Source organism: Odontesthes bonariensis, chromosome 16 (genome assembly GCF_027942865.1).
Source record: "Odontesthes bonariensis isolate fOdoBon6 chromosome 16, fOdoBon6.hap1, whole genome shotgun sequence".
NCBI lineage: Eukaryota > Metazoa > Chordata > Actinopteri > Atheriniformes > Atherinopsidae > Odontesthes > Odontesthes bonariensis.
Window position 1 is genome coordinate 17,226,983 of NC_134521.1, and position 22,072 is coordinate 17,249,054.

Sequence of the window (22,072 nt, forward strand, 5' to 3'; positions counted from 1 at the left end):
TTCATTTCAGACTTTTATTATTCAAAAAATACAGCACAAAAATACACACAGAAAAAAAAAAGATGGTTTCCACACAGTGTGCACCTCTTTGTACAGTTTTAGTACTCTCATTTCAAAGCTACCGTTAATATGGTTAGTAGTAGTTTACACTAACGTGTTGAGCATGGAGCTCCGTACACTTTGCCAGCAGGTGAAGAGTCACCAGATGTCTACAAGGGCCCCATTCAGACTGAAAATGATCAAATAAAATCCGCTCACGTACAACACACCTGCTCTCTCACACTCACAGAGAAAGTGTTTCAGTGGGACTGACAGCACTGGTCAAGGTCTCAATTTTCTTGGTTTTCCCAAATTGGGCCGATGAGGCCCGACTCTTCTGTTTCAGACAGATTAAACATAATCATCCATATGTCATTAGGATACTCACTCTGACAGGTCACTGATACTCGGAGTTATGGTCATAAGGGTTAAAAGACAAACTACAGTCAAATAAAAAGGTTAAAAACTGCAAATTTCATGAGGTGAGTGAGTGGGAAATCCAAGACTAGATCCGGCTGAGGCAAAATAATCAATACGCTCACTGTGTAATGATTAATGTTGCTCTGGAGACTGAGATGGCCGTGAAGAATGATGCTACAGCACGGAGCACGCCGGCAACATGCTCAGCGCAACTTCACTGGGGCAACAAGGCACAAAACAAGTTAGAGTCCAGCTAAGAGGAGGTGAAAGGCTAAAATAAGGAGGAGGATAAGGCATCAGAGTAAAAAGAAACAGTCTGAACAGCACATATTCATGTTCTTCTAGTTAAGGGTGCGTGGGCAGGAAAAAAATATTCCCCAAAGACTGCGAGGAGAGGCTTGTAGAACTTAATCTGACTGATGGAACCAGCATTCAGACTGCAAATTAAGGTCAAACCAAAGTGGTTGTAATGTAGACGCAGAGAAATCGTAGGCAGCATTCGCAGGCCTATCACATTTGTTCCACTCTGTGGGAACTTCCTTCATGCACCCATGATTAACATCCTTCATTAAAGCCCCCCAATTAATGCTACAAAAGCCCTGAAAGGATTCATATTGACCAAAGAGAGAAGGTTAATGAAGATTTCTTCAGTGTAGTGCAAAAAACAAATACAACGGATTACATCTGCGGCACAGTATGATAATAAATTAAGAACCGGTGCTTTTTGTCCTGCTAATTTGGTGTTTTTTTGAGTGGAACTGGGGAGGTCTACTTATCCTGGTTGCCTTTGAGGTTGGAGGCCTCAGTCAAACACAATCAAAGCTGATTGCTCAGTGAACCTTGCCGTCCAGCTGCTCCCATGACTTGCCAATACAGCCCTTCTTAGACCTCTGAAGAGGGGTTGGAGCACTGACAATGGGCCTTTTTAAGCTTGGTCAAGAAGCAGTAATCCACCCAATCACAATATGAGGTGACCAGAACCACCCCCTCACTATCGGCCAATCCTGAGCCTTTACGTCCCCCAAACAAACCCAGAGTGGGCATTTCAAACAACTGAGTAACAGCCAAACGACGATGACGCCTCAACTCGGATTGAGGATTAAATCAAATTCCTTCCTTCAAAGGTCAATGAATCTCTTACATAGAAACTTGGAAAGACTGGATCACCTGATAGATAATCATACCGTTACAAGGATTTAAAGAAAATAAACAAACTACAGATTTTCCAAACTCCCAACCGCCTTATTCACACACACATACAGCTGTGCAGTGTGTCAATCAGGGGCCGGGATGCGTTCTGAACATCAGAATATCTACAGGAAGAAACCTCTATTTATATAAAAAACAAAAAGAAATAAAACATGCATTCACGTATGTACAATATAATTTGTAGGTTGACCATTTTATTCTGCTTCATAGCCACTTCAATTAATTTTTTCTGAGAAAATCCAGGACATAAAATGCATAAAAGGTTTGTAGTTTTTTTTTCCTGTATATGATAAAAACTTAATGAGCTCTGTTGTGATTCCAGTACAGCACAAAATCTCTCGTCAGCACACAGCAGAGCCAGGTGTTCATAGGGGGAGGGTACAACACCCCCCCCTTTGTAAATAATGAAGAGGAGAAAAGGTCAGGCGAGTTCTCCATCTTCATCGTACTGTGTCCATCTCCCTGCTAGACGATCGAGCCGTCCCTGTTCTGGGCAGGGATCATGACGGGGATGCCCCCCATGCGACTGATGTTAGGGCCGGCCATCCTTGTAGCAGAGGCCGGGGGCAGAGGTACGTGGCTCGGAGGCCTCTCGTACTCCTCCGATGAAGGAATCTTGTCGTACTGCGGCTTTAGGGCGTACTCGTGCAGGTTGGAAGGCGACATGGACCCCAGGGAGGAGCGCTGACTGCCCACGGTGAAGCTGCGAGCCGTTGAAGCACGACTCTTGGGAGGGGGCACGTCCTCTCTGAAACAGACACAGCGGCACATTTAGACTCAATATCACATCAGAGAGACTAAATATTGAGGATTATTTCCTGATTTGCAGCAGAGAATAATGTTGTTTTATGGTATAAAACAGCGAGGAAAGCAGATGCGTGAGGAGTCTGAATGAGTCATTTCAAGAGCAAAACATGATTCAACTCAATAAAGAGGGACAAATAATTGGACTGAGCCTATTTGATTGGTCAAGCGCTGTCTGCATGGCTAAGTCACACTGACTGCATAATAGCCTGCGGATATCGAGCAGAGCATTCAGATACATTTATACCCTCTATTTCCTCTGCCAGCACATTAACAACTAATAAGCAGCAATAATCCAGTTAAATGCTCAATCAAACGGAGCCGTAGGGGCCACAGCTTGTATAGTCCGTAGCTTCGTGCTGTGGTGTTTCAGCAAATGTGCGTCTGTGCGTACGAGACAGGACCAGTGGTCTAATCCTCTTTGTCCTACAGTGCGAGCAGTGTCACATTGTGGTCTTAGACAGATTCAGTCCACAGCAGAGCAACAGTAAGCCCGGTGGCTGTGCGGAGCCCATGGGCCGGATGGATCTGCAGTGGGGGTGGGTGGCAGCCAGAGGCAGACATGACACAGGATCCACAGAGCAAACAAAGCTTTCAAACTGATTACCACAGCTGTTTATTTTTGGTGGAGGGGGGGAAATGCTGATGGAGGAAAAACATTTTCATGGTTGTTGGGAGATGCGTCTGTGTGCGGGTGTCCAAGATATCCACAGGTCATACTAGATGCCGAGCTGGGAGCAATAATCACATATACTTTATGGAGTGTTTTAGGCTTACTTGTAATCCAGCATTATACAACAGTCACAGTTCTCATTACACAGCAAAGACCAGACAGCAACACAGAACTCTCATCCATCAAAGGAGTGAAGCTTTGTGCATCTGTGAGCCAGATATCATTGATGAGTGAGTCAGCGTACCTTATCTCATTGCAGATTTCCTTCTCGTACTTCTTTTTGTTACGAATTCGGCAGAAACAGAACAGGATGATGGCGATAATGATGAGAATCAAGAGAACAGCGATTATGGATCCTGCGACGATGCCGGCAGTGTTGGGAGCTGGATGACAAAGAGAAGAATGTCATTCAAGTAATTAAAGCCATCTATCCACTGAAAACCTTGAAACGGAGTTTGTCTGGCTTGGATTATATCTGGTGATGTGAAAGAGCCAAAGTCAGGGCAATAAGGGAACATCCCAGCTTCTTAGCACACAGAGTTTGATAACCAGTCTCCAACAGACAACAACAACAACCTACTCTAACATGCAGGATATCAGTGTCACATGTGGTTCACATGCAATAATATGAATCAGGTAGTAGGAAAAAAAAGTACCATTTGCAACACACTTACTCTGCTTTTTAAGTTTAACTGTAATAAACAGGCAGACTTTTTCCAGCTCCTGTTCTATGCTGAGGAAAGGCTAAAAAAAGATGATGTTCTGTTTGTGTTTTACAGATAAGCGCCACCAATGTTACTGAAAAAGTACATTTTGTTCCTGTCAATTCAACAAATTAAAGCTTCAACAATATCAGTTCAAAACATGAGCAGTAAGTTAGGCTGAAACTAAGGAAAACACAGCAGGGTTATCTGACAAATAAAAAGGTCACTGTGTTGTTTTTGAACAGATCACTGATCTCGTAATAAGTTTTTCCACCATTAGAAGAGAAATTTAGCCAAATTCCCCACCCAGCTGGCTATCTGACAGGCTAAAGGGCGGTTTATGCATAAACATTAAGTTGATTGGATACTTACGAGGTGTCACTTTGAGATAGAGAGTACACTCCTCCCTGCCAACACGGTTGCTGGCAACGCAGCGATAGGTACCAGATGCAACGGCAGATGCATTCCTCACATTAATGGTACCACCCACAGGATCTGTATCGAGGGCAAAAAACACATCAATGAAAAGATAGCAGAGTTAAACAGACACAAGACCTGTGTGGGACTTTATAAAGGTTTTTCTATTTGTGGAAAGATGATTCACCCATCACAGCGGAGGCAGGCAGCAGGTTGCCGTCACTGGTCTTCTCCCAGCTGTATTTCATAGGTTTGGTTCCCTCACTCGTTGTGCACCTCAGAACAATGTCTTTGCCTTCCTCTGTGGGACCTTCAGTGTAGCATCTAGGCTTGGATGGCCGTTCTGTGGAGGGAAAACAAACGGAGTGAGGTTCAGAGAGCTGGAAAACGGCAAAAAAAATTTGGGTGGTCACACAAGCTCAGAATAAAGTCGTCCTGCTGCCCACAGCCCAGTATTTCTGCAGTTTGAATGTAGTGTGCGAGATGCGTTTGCACACCGATCAGTCATCAGAGAAACGAGAAGAGTAATCGGAATAATTGATTCCGTTGTTGTCATTACAGGAGCTGTCACTCAGGATAATCACAAGGTACAAAGGAGCCGTGTGCCTTTTGATTCACAAACATGTGTGTTTATAGCATTCAGGATGAAGGATTGTAAAAACAAGCTCTCTGTCTGCAAGAAATGCAAAATATGTGTGCAAACATGACTCCGTGTAGGCAGGAGATGAGATGGGGGTTCAAAAACAAACAGAGCTCCAAATTAAAAGCAGTCCACTCTTCAGTGAAGCCCAGACACACAGTGAGCCGGGGGGGGGGGGGGTAGAGGAATGTTTGGATAGAGGAAATCTCAGGGCAAAGTCTGTGCTCTGTGTTCACTGACAGAGAGCTGACATCACGGTGTGGTCGTGGAGTTCTGTAACAACAAAACACCGCAGTGGGCCCTCCAGATTTGAACCAGGTGCTGTGCAGGAGGGGCCAGCTTAGCAGACATAAGCATCAGGATTAGCAGAACACTGACAGCACTGGGTGCTCTTACTAATCTAATAAACACACACACACACACACACACACTAAGGACATAGGGGGACGGAGAGGGTGGCAGTACTAAAATTAAGCAACCGTTGATGGACAGATGGTAGAGTGACGGGGGCCGAGGCTTTATGAATCCTGACAGCCTTTTTGCTGCTGATGTGTTGCACCTGCAGACAGATTCACTCACCAAATGTTGGAGCGCTGTGACATTTTTAATGCATCTTTTACAGGTGAAAGTCAACACATTCTGAGGGCTGTGGCGCACCGGTTCTTATATTAGGACTGCTGTCTCATGATCAGATTTATATGTCTGAGATATGAGGTCGAAGAAGAAGGTGACAGAGGCTGGAGGAGAACAGAGACCGAAGGCAGAGCGATATACATATGAGCTACGCCAGGTTATCTTGTGGAAAAGATAAATAAAAAGGGATAGATTGTGAGTGCGTTACTGTTTAGAGACGCGCAGCTTCAACGAGTGACGACTGATTGAATTGTAAAGTGAAATGTGAGTTACTAATGGGCATCAGAGCCGGGCGGACAGAATTAATGAGATTGGTTGTTGAGCCCTGCGGTGAGAAGCTGAATGCGATGGGGACTGTCTGAGCTCAGGCGCAGCTCAGTGGGAGGCTGTTCAGAGTACAGGTAGTCACAAACAGCTGTAAGAGCTGCTGACAAGCAGCGCCGGACTGCAGGTGGATGCTCTCCTCCTATTAACTTCAATGTCTTGCCGCAACCAGAGGAGAATTCACAAGAAGGTACGCTACCTCCCGTATACCACCAGATCAATGTGTACACTTCAGGTGTCAGCACATACGACAGGCCACAGCAACACCCAATGAAGGTGAGGTATGTTTATGTTTTTGTACACTTTTGCATGCACGTCTCCTCTGCTTTTAAGGACCATCTAGCTCAAGGTAAAATGCAGAGCAGGCAAGATGTCCCCACCTCTCCTCGTCAATGTTTCTTTGTCAACAGCTAGCGGCCTGCCAGCCTCTGTGGCCTCGAGCAATCTCATTTTCATGCACACACATTTATCCCCAGAGTTAAATAAAGAATAAAAAAAATAAAAATAGGGAAGTCCACATCCGGCTACATTTATAACCAAAGAACTAAACTGCTTTCACGGAGAGCTCTTAACAATTCTACAAAGTGCAGCATGACCTTTTAAAATCAATGACACTGGGACATCTACAACAGAATAATCCAAAATTAAGCCTGAAGGGAGCGTAAAATATGAAACATTAATTTTTCTGTCGTGACCCTGAATGTAGCATTTTGTGTTGTGTAACTTCGACATGCTGCATTCACTGTTATCGCAGGGGATGAGCATTTAAAAAAAAATATATATATATTTTTTTTTAAATAAATAAATAAATCACAGGAGCCAACAAATATGAAAATCATGTGGTGTGAACTTGCCTTCACCTGCCTTATTGCAGCGTGGAATTATATTACCATTATCCCTCAATAAGAGTAATTTAGTGATATTGGTGAGCTTCTTTGTTCTTGTTATTCTGTAGAGGAAAACAGTCTGTATCTGTATGCTAATTAGCCATGTGCTAATTACCTTATCTGAATGCCGCTGTCACAGCTGACATAAAACAACAGAGATGGAGACACTTTGTGACCCCGATACCCATAAATTAAAAAAAAAAAAAAAAAACACTTTGCACAAAACATTGATCAGATCATTAAGGTTGGATTGGGACATCCCCTTAAAAATGTCTGTGTTTTTAACCACAAAAACCTTTCTGAAGAAGCTAAATTTGAGTCTTGGGAGGCTGACAGAGATGCCAGAAGCACCTTGAATAACAAGACAATTAGAAACATTTTTTTTTATACCATATCAGTATGTAGATCAAATTTGCAAAACTGGTGACTTGTTGCAGAAATATTCAGGACATTTTCAAACTTTTCACTGTAGATTTATGATATCCGACAGTTTCAGGGATCACGTTCGACTCTGGATACAATCTATGATCTGGAATTAATTTCCAAACTTCTTTTGTAACTTCTTTTTTAAAAATGCCTGATACTGTTTGTTGATAGCTTTACCACATTGTGATTCAAAGTTCCTGTCTGAGACGAACAACTGTTGTTGATAAATTGATTGTTCTGCGTTTATTGCACCTTGATTAAGTAAATAAGAAATAAGCTCAACTTTCTTTAAATGAAACTTGCAAATGACTTCAGTTGAACTTTTCATTTGCTTGTTTCTAGGTAGTGCTGTTCTTAAACAAAAGATTGATATTAATCTGATTTATGTGCATAAATCAGCTCAACTGGCTGGCATCTACTGCATTTTGCTGTCATCTAAACACACATTAGTTTCCCCTTCTCATTTGCTTCCCTGCTGTGTGTGTTTTGGATGAATATTTGTTATGAAACATTGATTTTAAAGTTTAACTTGCAGGTAACAAGGTTTTTGGCGGTTCAAATATATATATGCCTTACAGCACTATTTAGAAATCTTTTAGTCAGAGTTTTATATATTAAAAAAACAGCTCTAAAAAGAAAAGAAAACTCTCCAGGGATATTAAAATAAGATTAATCTAATAAAAAATTCTTCATTCAGGCCAAGTCTGAAGGAAACAGCAGATTGTTGGAGATGTGAAGGTGAGCCTGGCACCCCAACATCTGCCCTATGGTCATGTCTGAAGACTCAGCCATTTTGGAAGATGGTCCATTTAAGTCTCACAGAGGTTACAAGAGTGGATTATTTCTGCGCTGGCTTTTATGCATTAGGTAACCCTAAATCCATGGTCCACACTGTAAAACTAACTGACTGGATTCAGACAAGTATAATGATTGTCAAGCAGATGATGATGAAAAAGCGGAAAGACTGAAAAATATAATGAGAAGTGGGGCAGATTCCTGAGATTATATTCTCTACAGGGTGAATACCATGTATGTGTGCAGTGCACTCTGATCATTGTGGTCCGTTTCTGTGGGATTGACATGAGGACAGAGGCGGTTTTGATCCGTTTCCTGGTAAACTGTTTGTGGACGGACACAGCCTGTGGGGTTACATGGCACTGAAAGATTCGGATTAATGGCTAAATTACAATAAGACTGAGTTATTAAGTTCATGTATGTATATCGGTCGAAAGTCACACTAACGTGCTTGTGGACAGTGAAGCACGTGGTGAATTGGACTTTGCGTTCTGCGCATGCTCAAGATTTTTTCCCGGGGTCGTGACCCGGAAGTCAAAGGAGACGATATTACTGTTGTTGTCGCCGCCGTCGGAAACAAACAAAGAACGCGATGGAGAATGCTCCGTTCTGCATCGCGTTTGTGCAACAAGCAGCTCATCACAAACAAAGTGTAGAGGGAAGTAGCTTCATCTTGCCCTCGAATGCCTGAGTTTGTTGTTGTTGGTGGTGGTGAAGTGGTTAACTGGAAGTGGCTCTATTAGCAATAGTTGAAATGGGTACAGCGCCACCTATCATACGTATGACATGCTTTGTGCCAATGATTCGATTCATTCACCGTCATATATCCAAGGAAAATGACCTTTGCTCAAATAAGGAGCATAATCCAAATATAGCTGTAATCAAATTAATCTCATCATGTAGACCCACTGAGTGATGTGGCAGTCTCCTGGAAAGATTGCTAAACACGTTTTACTGTTCACACACTGGTATCTTGTCATTTTAACTTTGATATTTTACTCTGTACCTGTAGAATTGTGACTTATTTGGAGTTAGTTGTTGTTCATGTTTAGTTTGTGTTGTTAAAAAGTTAAAACTCAAAAAAGCTTAAGTCACGTTAAAAGTACAGCTCGGCAGCAACAGCACGAGGGAGTTGTAGAACGAGTTTAGCAGAAAGAAATATGTTGCTGTTATTGTTTTCCTTATCTTCCTCACTCAAACTGTGGCAGGCTGGAGTAAAACGTTAAAAGAATTGGATGCAGGTTATGCATCGGCAAAGACTTCAGCAGTGACTCATTTTTCAACTTGCTTCTGTTTTGATCCGTTTTGATGTGCATCAGCCACCCAAAGGTTGTATAAATGGTGACACCCGTCCTTTTTATGAGAGGAAAGCTTTGTGCCACAACACAACAGCTGACAAACCGGTTTGTTTGCACTGCGGATAATAACATTCGAACGGGAAGGGAAGCCATTTTCTGAAGCTTGTGCTATCTTTACACTGGACTATTATGATAACAGATTCTATAACAGCACAACATGCAGCTTACGTCATAAAACAGATCAGCGTTTCACATGTAGGCTGTTTTTCCCATATGCAAACGACAAGCAAGTTTCGGGAGGCGAGTCACTTTCGACATCATTTAGCTGGCTGACTAACCAGCAAGGCCACTGTTGTGCGCGTGTTTGCCTAGGGAGTGAATCATCTGACTAATACAACTTTGATGTGTCACCCATTTCTCTATGTGCAAAAAAAACATTTCTCTCTTGGCTTGCCCACAGAATTATCTTTTAATTACTTATAGCTTTTAAACAATAATGCACATAAAGATAAAACAGATAGAAAATGATGAAACTATATTTATTATTTGTATTGACTGCAAACAACTAAATCATTATGTCCACTTGTGATCAGTTAGAATAAATTGTAAAAAAGAAAAACAAAAAAAAGAACCAAACAAGTGAATTATGATTTTAGACACAATCACACAACATTTAGTGTGAACACATAACTGGATAACAAAGGGGACAATGCTCTGCAGCTGCTGGGAAGGTTATGCTCTCTATTTTAGAGCGGGTTATATCAAAACAACTGATGGCAACGAAAGGCGTGTGATTTGGTGCATTTTTAAAGTGAGGGACAATTTACCCTGTGAGCACAAAAATACCACGAGCTTAACATCAGAGTATATTCAGTGTTTTTTCTTGTTCCCTGGATCCCTGTCCACTCACCCATGACGATTAGCTGCATCTTCCTGCTGCGGATACCAGGAGCCTTCTTCACTTTACACTGGTAGGTGCCTGAATCTGTGGGCTTCAGCCCCGTCAGGTTGATGGAGGCGTCACCTTTCTTTGGGTCGGGTGAGTTGAAGTGGACTCGACCTACCATGGGTTCATAGTAGTCCTCGTACGTCCTGTCACCAGAGTACAGAATCACCTGGTGGTGGCAAAGGAAGACGTGTTGGCGGCAATGAAATGAGAGCTGCATTCTTACTGAGACAAAAACACCTCACTCATTGAACCAAGTCAAAATATGTGGAAGAGAGAAAGTACCCTTGGTTTTATCTCTGGAGTGCCCTTCAACCTGGCAACCTGTGCCATTTTGCAAGAAAAATGAAGGTGGAACAAACAAAGACACCACTGTGAAGCTAAATCAACACCTGCTGTGTCAACAAAGCATTCACACACACACACACAGTCTGGGTCTTGAAGGAAATGCCTAGAAATGAAGCCCAGCTTCAGCCAAAAAGAAGCCTCATAGCTAGCAGTGGGGTGATGGTAGAGGAAGAAAAACAAAGCTCAAGGCTAAGAGTAAGCACAGAAATGCAAATGAATCATATCTTTTATACACAAAGTAATATTCCTCAACATTTCTACAGGGACTGTCATCAACAAGCTTTTCTGTGCCACCATCATCCCACAGTAACAGTAACACCCCTGAGTGGAGAGAGCTGGAGAGAAAAAGTTTAACATGACAGGAGAATAGGGAAGAGGCAGCACACTAAAAGGAAGCATGACAAGTGCAACAAAAAGGGGAACAGACAGCAAGTTCCAGCATATCCACACCAAGCTGCTTCCCTGCTCTATCAAACAGTACAGCTAGTTTCGAAAGCTGCAACCAATGAACTGTGTTCATCTAGTAAATCTGTTAAAATTCCACATCGCTCCCAGGGGAGGGAAACCAATCCACGTAACTTGACTGGGGATCAGGATACCAGTAGTAATAACAGTTATGTGAGATGAGACCACAAAAGAAAGGAAATTAAATTGCCTCAAGCTCAGCCAGACAAGAACTCTCACTTGGGCTTAACCACTTCACAGGCAAACAGATGGGAGTGCTTCTACACATGTGCACCTCAAGCACACACACACACACACACACAGAAAACCCCTTGCACATTAACCTTGAGCATCCCAATCCAATGGGAAAAAAAAATCTCATAAAGAGCCTGGGAAAAGAACACGAAAAGGGCAAATGACGAGGCAAGCTAGCGGGGGTGGGGACAGGACAAAAGAGCACAACTGTCTGTGTTCTGCATTTCATAACAGGTAGCATTTCTCTGTGATGCGACCGCCACCTGGCATGGCCTTTTTCAGTGAAGTGATCACACTGTAGAGGTAAAACATCTCTATTGGTCCACCTCGATTTCATCTGATAGAAGTTAGGATGACATCATCACAATGTGACGCTGCTCGGAGAATTGAGAGGAAGAGATGCTGCTTATTTGAGAGGCAAAGCAGAGCGCTGCTTTACCTGTATACTCCAAACAGCCCCGCAGAGCTTAGTGGAAGCAGCACCGTGTCTCTGCATTTAACTTGGATGTCTCAAAGTGCTGCTGCAGCAGTTTGCACAGGAACGTCTCAACTCCAAATTGATTCACAAGGTGAATAAATAATCTTCATCTGAAAATAGAATTATTGCTCTTCAATTTCAAAAGCTCAAATAAATCTAAAATAAGTCTTTTAACACTTGGTCGTCACACACAAGTCTTTGTGACATGGGATACAGATTCGTATTATATCTAAGCCATTTCATCTCCCATTAACACATTCCAGATTTGGCCTGAATTAATTGCTTTTGTCATAGTTCTCACCACGATGGTAAACACTCAGGGCACACCCTCCTTTCAGCCAATCTGTAGCTGAGCATTGAGAGCAAAATGCAAATGACTGTTAATGTCGGCATGACTGGCATCTCTCATTCAACTCCAACAAAGCAACATGAATTAGCCGTGCTTCGCCACAAACAAAAAAGGCACCGATGATATGTGGGATATGTCAGCCGAAAGGGACAATCTTTTTCCTGTAGACATTGGACTGAAAGGATAATGAGCCCCAGGGTTATCTATAATAGATCATGCTTAGGCATGGCTTCTGAAAACAGGCAAAGGAAACATAGCTGTACTATACAGCACAATAATATGAACAAAATTCCTGGAAAGCTATTCCAGTTCACATTTTGTGGCATTGGAGAAGGGATCCTGTTTAACAGTTATCCACTGCACAAATGTAAAAGGTGGCTGTTCCTTTAAGTCCAGCCTAGATTTGCTCATCTCAAGCCATGTAAGTAAACGGCTCACCGTGGCATCTGAGCATCTGGGAGCCTCTGGCTACAAAGTTAGCCTCCCTTCTCATTTCTTTGCCTGGTGTGGTAACTTTGGTGCAAGCAGAGTGGCCTACTTCTACTGAACCCTGTCACATTTATTAAAAAACAGCCACTTGGAATTAATGTGTTACTAATTGCCAAGAATTTTCACCGTGCATGGCTACATGTTGCTTAATAGCTACAAGAATGTGAGCATGTGAATATAGCAGACAAAATGTAATAGGTCAAGGAGAACAAATGTGTTCATAGAGAGATGTCTGGACTGTTTAAATTCCTTTGAATATTTGGAAACATTAAGTGTGTTCACATAGTAAAAAGACAAATTTATGTACTTCTACATCTGCATTCAGACATGGTAAGGAAGAGGCCAAAGCGAACCACCAACTGCCTCTCATTTGTAGTATCAATAAGAAAAATAAGGACATGTTTAAACTGCAGTGCAGCTCAGAAAATGCTGAAGAGAGGCATGAGGAGAGAGCTCTCTACCTGGCTGAGAGGAAAGTGGGTGTTTAATGATGAGGCCGTGACCTATTTCTAACATTAAAAGTTAAAATAAAGAAGCAAAAAAAAACACTAAAGCCACAGGACACAGGGGAGGAAGAAAGAAGAGAGAGATGAAAAGGCTTTGTGACAGGTGGGAGGTGGGGGAGCCGAGTGCCAGGGGAGAGGACCACACCACTGAAGCGATCTATGGCAAGAAGCTGTCTCCATGGCTGTTAAAGCTCAGAGGGTGTGCGGATATCCTGTAGAGCTGTGCAGCCCTCCCTTTATATGGCTGAGGGCCACGCTACAAAGTAAAGACTGTCTCGGTTAAAAATGGGACCTACTGCTCCTCCTGTATGTGGCTGAGAGAGCATGGCACAAAACAAATGCTCCACAGAGGTGCGGGTGGCTCAGATTACATTTGTCTTGCTTATCGCGTGCTTCCCAAGTTACAATGCAACACCTAGAAAAGACAACAGGTCCCAGACAACCTGTATTGCATGTCACATGTCGCACTAAACTTGAATGCTTTAATCCACATCCGATGAACAGGTGCATGAAAAGCTACACAGAGTGAAATCATATCAATTACCAATCAAAAAGGAAAGAACAAAGCTCGACTGTGCCAAGGGAAAGACAAATAGATATTTGAACTTCAACACATACCACTTTGTCCTCTTTCTGGTTGTCAGAGGCCAGCAAGCTCCATTCAATATCCAGTGGTCCAGAATCCTCTGGGGCCAAGGCGAACTGGCAATCCAGCTTGACACTCTGACCTTTGGCCTTCTCCATGGGTTGTTGTCCTGTAGACGTAATCTCTAGACCCGAGGCCAGGCCTAGACAGAAGGGTATAAAGAGAACACATTAAAGTCAAGGCTGTAACAAACATGATAATTAAGATAGCAAGATTCAGTATAAAGGGTGAAAACACGCTGACAAAAATAGAGGATGACACTTCTAGCATGCATAACATCTGCCAGGTCACCAACAGAAACCTTCTGTAGATTCTTCTGCTTCCTTGTTTAGTTAGTCTGGTGTGTCTTTGTTCTTTTGAAATAAAGGAAATTGTTCCAGACACATGCATAATTAGTACGCAGTCTGCTTGGTTACAAAATTTCAGGGCTGCACGCGGTCAGCAGATTGGTGCAGATGACAAAAATGACCTCACACAGACCTTAAGCACAAGTGAACACGGCAATTACTTTGTCACTGGTCACCCTCACACCTACAGTTAATTAAGAATCACCAGTTAAGCCAATGTGTGTGGGGAGAAAATAAGAAAAGACCCACAGATAAATCAGACAGGCAAGGAGAGAAGATACTAACTGCATCAGCAAGTTAAATGCTAAATCATTTCAAATTCAGTAAAAAAAAAAAAAAAAAAAAAAAAACTATAAATTTACATGTTATTTTAATCCTAAAGATCATCCTACTTTTCTATCAGGAACACACCTTTTACTCAAATTTTTCATCTTTGCTAAAACTTGAGTTATAGAGCCTACGAACATGGTCCGATCGCTGCGCCTCTGCTAACAATCACTTTGGTTAATGAGCAAAAATGTCAACGAATCTCAGATCTACAGAAAAATGTAAATAATAAGATGTCACAAAATAAATGCAGTTCTAAGAATAAGATGCATAAGACCAATACAACAGAACACAGTTTAACTGAAGGAATGAAGAGAAACTGCGTCCAATCACAACGTTAAATAATTTATTCTTAGGCTGAATAAACAGAATTTCCATATGACATCAACTAGATTTCTATTCAAAATGAGATTTCAGCTCCATGAGGAACAGTCCGTAGTGAATCGAGCTGTCACATGCTGCCATAATCCTTAAAATCCTTCTGACGGCCCAATACCTTCCAACCAAAGAGCGGGGGGCAGAATATCAAACAAATTAATGAATAAACACAATTGTTGCTGCTGGAAAACACCATAAATGGGTAACGACCGTTGCATAAATGGCACCAATCACACTTAGCCAACAGAAATTATCTGCTCCTAACAAAAGAACCTTTTCACTCCATCTAAAACATAAAAGCCATGGCATTTACCTCAGCTGCATCTGCATCTCATTTAGGTGCTTTTACACAGACGGATGGGGCTGAGGCTAACGCGAAAAGATAATTGGGGAAAGAGAAGCCAAAACTTGCAACTGTGAACACTTTTGTTAAGAAGAAAATTAACTGCTTTTCTTCCTGGGAGAGCTTTTCTTTTGTTGATTAGGTCTCCATAAAGGACAAACAAATGAGAGTGCATATATAGATCCAGGCACACACAAGGGAGTATGAACAAGATCCAACAAGTTCCTCAAGCATTGGTTCATCCTGGGCCACAGACATCCTCTGTCTGATTAGCTAAAAAAAATATATAGCACTTGTTTTTTAGTTTGACAATAGAGCATAATCTCATTCAAAGTTGATTCTGATGTTTTTGTAGTAATTAGGATATTGAGACGGATCATTTTACAGATCAAGTTTGTACATCCAGACCCTCGGGGGTTTAGAGGGTGTGAGCTACAGGTTGATGCGCCCGTCAATCAGCTCTCTTTCAGCCCCAAAACTCCCTTCGGCAGACAACTAAATGAGATACACCACAGGGGACCGTACACATACAGCATGAGAAATCTCAGTAACATCCACTGCCACTGAAGCTCAGAGCCTGTGAGCATTTAATATTGTTGCAAAGCACCAGCTCGGTTTCATTTCCCGACCGCTGGTGCTGCAGCTGGTCGTTTGAGCGCACAGATTCTGACAGACGTCCTTGATGGGAGCGATCCATCGCCTCCAGCAGGAGCAGGAGAAACGGGAAGCAAAAGAGAGGAAACAGAGATATGTGCCCATCACTGTCAAAGTGCATATTCGGCTTGTCATCTGCATGAGGGAAAGCGGTGTCAACTCATCACACATTTAGAGAAGGCAGGGCATAATTCACAGTTGCCTTGAAAGGGGAGAAAATTATATTGCGAGAGGAAAAGAAAGTATCCAGCAGGAACAGAGAGTCTGATTTCTTACAGGTAATAAAGCACACCGTCTGATAGATCCATCTGATCAATGACCTCCTCCCTGGCTTTGGGTACTATTTGTTTAAATCACGGTGCAGCTTGAAGCCTTTTCAACAGAAGCTACAACTTCAGGATATCATCCCTTCAGTAGGCACACTGATTCGCTTGTTTATACACCTGAGTGGTTGACTGCTTATGTGATAGTAGATGCAGAAATATGCACAAAAACCAAGCAAACAACCAACACCAGGAGTCTAATGCAAGTTGATTACCCATCAAAACCAGCACGTTCAATCCCCCCAAGAACTTTAAGAAACTTATTCACTCCCATAACTGTAAATTAAAGCAGAGGAAAAACAAGGCAAAAACACCTGAAATTAACCAGAAACGGTTCATTCAAATGAGGGTAAATGGCAAAGCAGGTGGGTAACGGTCTCCAACATCCATTTCCACTATAATCCAATTATAATCCACTGGCTCCACTGTTTTCTGTTCTGCTGAACTGTTTCTAGTGAGAGATTCTTCATATATTACTGACTGGAAGGAAGCAAAGCTCAACTGGTAATGATCACTGGTCATTTTACCAACATGTTAAGGTAATGGGTCTGTGAATGAGACAGGAATACAGGAAAACAGATGCTGTGGCCCCCTAAGCCCAGTCAGACTGATGGATGATTTGATTTGATTTCAAATATAAGTACAATTAAGGCTTCATCATCTTTAAACAGCATTTAACATTCATTTAATCACATCATACATCCTCATAGCTACATCCTTAAATCACACAACACCCTAAGATGGGAAAGATAAGAATTAAATATGTAAATTTTTAAATGAATTGTTTCACAATGAATGTGTACAATAATGCAGGAAGTAGTAATTTAAATCAAAAAGTAAACTTTGGGGTCTTTAAGTTTAACCAATAAACAATGAAGGGAACAAAAATGACTTAAAAAAAACAACCAAAAAAACCCCAACAGTAAATGGCATTTTTATCATTTTGACTGGTTTCTCCTCGTGGAATAACACAAACAATGTTGGTATGCAGAAAGAAACACAGCTCACAGTGTTTATCAGTAACCATCGGTTATCAGCAGAGACCGTTTACAGTATGTCAACCCTGGGGTTTGTTACTCTGGAACAGAAATGATCTTACTGGGCTATAGGTCTGCAGCAGTGAGAGGGTGGTGGATATGACCACTGGCTTATACTGCGTGAGCACCGGTCTTTATTGAGAAAAATGGCATCAGAGCTAAAGTAAACTGACCTTCTTTCTTACAGGTAATATGATCGACGGATAATAAGAAGCCATCATTACAGCTCATGGGGAACTATGAAAAATGGAAAACAGACGGCAAGTAAACACGGTCATGCATGCACAGCAGGCACACTCATCTATTTTCTACAGCTCAGTGTCTGCTGTTCACGTTATATGCATGTCAGTATGTGTGGCTTTCACATGTGGATCTGTGGGTGGGAGCCGAGTCGTGGGTGGAGGACACCGTGGCTAATTAAAAAGTCTGTTTTAATAACCATTCATGACTGCCCATGTCTCTGTGAGACGCTCATTCCCTCCAGTCTTCACCACACTGTGACACAGCACACGCCAGCATGGTTACTGGGAGACCTGGAATGAGCTAAAGGAATTCGGGGTGTCAGTGTGCTCCACCCTACACCCCGACTGCCACCATCTCATTCACCCACTACCTTCCCTGCTGCCAGTCCCCGTCTTCCTGTTCTTTAACACAGCCGTGATTGTGGAGTGCAAGCCCCCTGGCCTCCAATTCTCTGCGGCACTGCTGATTGTTACCCCGCCACCCACCCCCTCCACCTTTGTCGGCATACAATGGGGAATGAATCCTGTCTCCTGGCAACCAATCCCTTGACGAAGGTTGCTGTGGTGCTTAAGAGACAACGTGACAAGAGACAGAGAGAGAAAAAGAAAGAGGCAGATAGACAGTGAGGGAGGTAAGGAGCAGGAGAAAGAGGTCAAGCAGGAGGACACAAAAGGGAGACTGATGACAAGAGAAGTTAAAAGCATTTGTGGAGGTCAGAGAAACCACGTGAACACTGGCAGAGTTTGATAAGAAACCATTACATGATAAGATTATCAATCCTAAAGCTAATTAAATAAACCCAATGAGTATTTTTTAAGTTAAAATGACATTTTGGCCATCTTTGTGAAACTTTTTTAAACCGATGATTCCCATCTTAAAATAGAAATATCCATAATATTAACGTCTGAAAACACACAGCTATGGAGTGCCAAAGATATTTCTGTCGGCTTTGTTTAAAGACTGTAAAAGATGAATGAACATTGTGACATCACCCCGATTCATGTTTTTAAAGGAGTTCAGCTCACCATCTTGCTCCAAAGTTGCGACTCAAGCAAAGATCAAAGATCAGACTGGGAAACAGTCTGTCTTAATGGATACCCTGCTTTACGGTAATTCACTCAAAATTCATAAAAATTGACTTTATACTGTGTCTGATCTAATAAATAATACATGAAACTAGTAGTGGGGAGCACAAACTCATTGATAAAATGTCCACCGAGGTCCCAAATCAAAGTGAGAACTATATATGATGCGTTCACCTATTTGTTTGCGTTGAAAATTGAGTTAGCGATACTAGCAGTCCACTTGCCATTCGAAATGCTTCCTCATGAGTCTGTCCACTAATCAGACTGCGTTCACAACTTGTGGATCGGTGTCTGTTGTTCTCCTGCTGTGGGATTTACAATTCCAAACACACAGCGAGAGTAATGTGGGTTTAAAATGTTCCTGTACCCACGCTTGATTGACCAGATTTGTGGAAATGAAGCCAATATAACTAAACAGAAACATGACATGAGCAACATATTTTGGGCTTCATTATTTTAATGATAATTATTGGTTATGTTACGGTAGCATGGAAAAGTTAAATAAAGAATACTCGACTAAAAAATGTCTAAAAACTCGAACAGCTGCTGGCCCAAGACCCGAATACAATAACATGAACAGAACAAGTTTAATATTGCAGAGCACAATGAAAGAAAAGTCCTGGAACAGGAGTTATTAAACCCTACAACTTCCATATAAACAGACTTGTTTTGTATTGTACAGATTTAAAAACTATTAGGACACTTTAAACAACAGACTTTTCCCTTCTTTTACGCTGGAATTTTAGATCATGTTTCCTGACAATTTCATAGCTGCAGCTATGATAGTTTCCCTTTAACACCTGTCTCTATTTTAGCCATTAATTCACAAAGACATAAATATAAATAACAACAATAAGAAAAACTTAACCAAACTACCAACAAATCGCTTTAATCTTATTTTAACCAACATATTGTGTGGCTGAACAATCAAGTCACTGCTTAGCTTATAGTAATCAATGTTATGTTTGTTTAAAGTTGAGATATATTTCCCCCACTTACTGTGCTTCTCACCCTTTATAAAACTTTATTTGAGCCACATTGACACTATTGTAATATCATATATGATGTAACACATTTCCAACTCACCAAACAAAGCTAGAAATTCTTCAAAAGAAAGTTGCATATATGCATCATCAGGTCCTAGTCCAATTCTTCTTCTAGACTACTCTTCCATCGTCACAATCTTCTAAGGCTTGCTGCGTATAATCACCACCACAATGCTTGTGTAATGAACCAGGTTGTTCACAAACTCAACCTTGAACTGTGTGACCTCATTCCAATCTTCCTTCCTACACACCTCAAGAATGAAAACAGAAGCTTTAGTATTGTGTGCAGAGGACAGCAGATGTGGAATGAGACTGAAGAGAAGCTAAAAATGCAACTCCGAGCATTATACAATTAACATACTGATTATATTAAGACATTTTCTTCCATTTATTCTACTGATTTCTCTCCATTAGTGTTGCACACATTTTTGCTGTTATATCTTGACCATATCTACTAATCTAATGTAACCAGAATGCAGGGACTATCTGTTTGTTATATGTTTATGTAAATGTTATTATATTCAAAAATATCTGACCCATAACTACTTTATTGTAGAAAACTGGGGCCCCTATTGAAAGATTTAAGTAGCTTCCTCGGGATGACGCTTTCACACTTATGGTCACTGTGAAAATGTATTGATTGATGATATGTGTGTGCGTGTGTGTGTGTGTGTGTGTGAATAAACAGGAAGCAGTGTACAAGGAAGTCCATCTCTATAACGATCTGTATGACCTATTGAAACCTAAAGCATGACTACTGTAAATATAACAAAGAAGCTTTAAGGGAAACAAATAAGTTGAAACAGTGTAGTTTTGTTTGTATATAAATGATGTATTTCCTGTGTGACTTCTCCTCTTCCTGCATGTTGTGTCATTTTCTCAGAAACAACACCTATGGTTTAAGGATAGAGCGATGACCAAAGCATTAGCTATAATCCTTGCTTAACTAAGTCACTAAATCGCTTCAAAACATTTATTTTTCTTTTCAGCGAGCTAAATATATTTGGCCTGGACAAGTCATCCATCTAGCAGCCAGGAAAGATTAGTTTCTCAGTGAGTTGTACACGGATTTCAAAGCGTGGAGAGCGTTTATACTGAAATGTTTGGTCAGAGGTCTTCCAGACAGACACGAGGCTAAGCTGCGTGTTACAGGGAGTAGCTTCAGCAGACGGCAATAAAGCCTGAAACCAGGAGACAGTTTGACAAGTTAACCTCTCTTGACCCAAGCTCAAGACCCTCGGAGTCTTGGCAGGAACCACAGCAGATCATAAGCTTCTTCTGAAGCCTGGAACACCAAGTCCTACCATTGAGAGATAAAGGCAGCAGCTATTTCAGGCTCAAAGGCATCAACAGTGACAAAAAAAAAAGCTTGGCTGGGTAAAAGAGGTGAATTACACTGCGAGAGGACATACTCCTGTTTACCCTTCTTTAAGGTTTACATATCCTTAATCCAGTTACACTACGCATTTGGGTTAATACAAGCTTCAGCAGTAGTGACAGCTGTGGTTCACTATTTCTGTCAGGGTTTAAGTGTTTCTGCCAATCAGCTGAAAACCAAAAAACACAGGAACCTAAGGATGGATCTAAGAATTAAGGCCTGACAAGCATGAATTTCCATATATTATCTTTGAAAACCAACATCTTGGAAATAGAGTAATATTTTCAATAAAGGAGTAAAGAAAACCCTCTAATTTTGCCAGAACAACCACTAAAACAGCAGGGACGTTTGAAGACTGTGTCACATTTTTCTGGATGGGCAATAACAGAGCGACGAACATTAATGATTCATTACAGTAAATCTGCAGTCTGCTGTTTAATTTGCTCATTCCAGAGCGCTGCAAAGACAATCTCCCAATCATACACAAGCAAGCCAAACCCCGTAACCACGCTGAGGAACATCAATTATTTCAGGCACAGGAGAAGATACCCTCTTAAGGTTTTTGCGGCTCTAAAAGAAGAGACCGAAAGCTCGCCCCAGTGCTCCCGCTGGAACTATTCAATTTGAGGAAATACGAGCACCATGAGAGCGAGTTTGGCTGTGGTTTATTTAGTGTAGCAGAGAGCTGGGATTGTTGAACCATACTGATTGTGTTGTAATGCAGCCTGAAAGCTCCACTTGCCACACAGAGCTGCCATCAATCCCCAGTGAGGATGACTTAAAGGCTATTTTGACATAATTGAACATTAAATGATGAATGATGAGCACTTTAAATGGTCGCCTGAGCGTTTGACAGCTTTTAGACAAGCCTGTGGGTGACGCATTCGATAAAATATCTGTGAATGTCCACAGCATACGACCAATTATCTGCCTATGAACTTAACACTGATATGATTACAATGACTTTATTGTTCTTCTGTAAGAAACAGATAACACTAATTCATTTGGAGTCTTACAAATTTGTTAAAAAGGGAAGTCTTTGAGCAACCGTGAGAACGCAGGAACCCCTGGTTCGAAGTAGTGAGAAAGGTAAGTATAGGAAGGACAAATTCACACCAATTCATTTAATAAAGTTCAAGTCTTCATCATGACGATTCGTCACTGTGGAATTTGTAAGTCCT

The 22,072-nt window shown here is 41.6% G+C and overlaps 1 protein-coding gene across 1 annotated transcript in view; it reads right to left on the minus strand.

Annotated features, from left to right (window-relative positions):
• The window catches only part of cxadr (CXADR Ig-like cell adhesion molecule), a 40,441-nt gene continuing 18,369 nt past the window's right edge, over window positions 1–22,072 (minus strand). Inside the window, exons 2-7 of the mRNA XM_075486463.1 lie at window positions 13,703–13,872; window positions 10,180–10,384; window positions 4,454–4,609; window positions 4,222–4,344; window positions 3,390–3,528; window positions 1–2,416 (exon numbers count right to left, since the gene is read on the minus strand). Coding sequence (XP_075342578.1) covers window positions 2,134–2,416; window positions 3,390–3,528; window positions 4,222–4,344; window positions 4,454–4,609; window positions 10,180–10,384; window positions 13,703–13,872 — 1,076 coding nt within the window. The 3' untranslated portion in view covers window positions 1–2,133. The remainder of the gene's footprint in view (window positions 2,417–3,389; window positions 3,529–4,221; window positions 4,345–4,453; window positions 4,610–10,179; window positions 10,385–13,702; window positions 13,873–22,072) is intronic.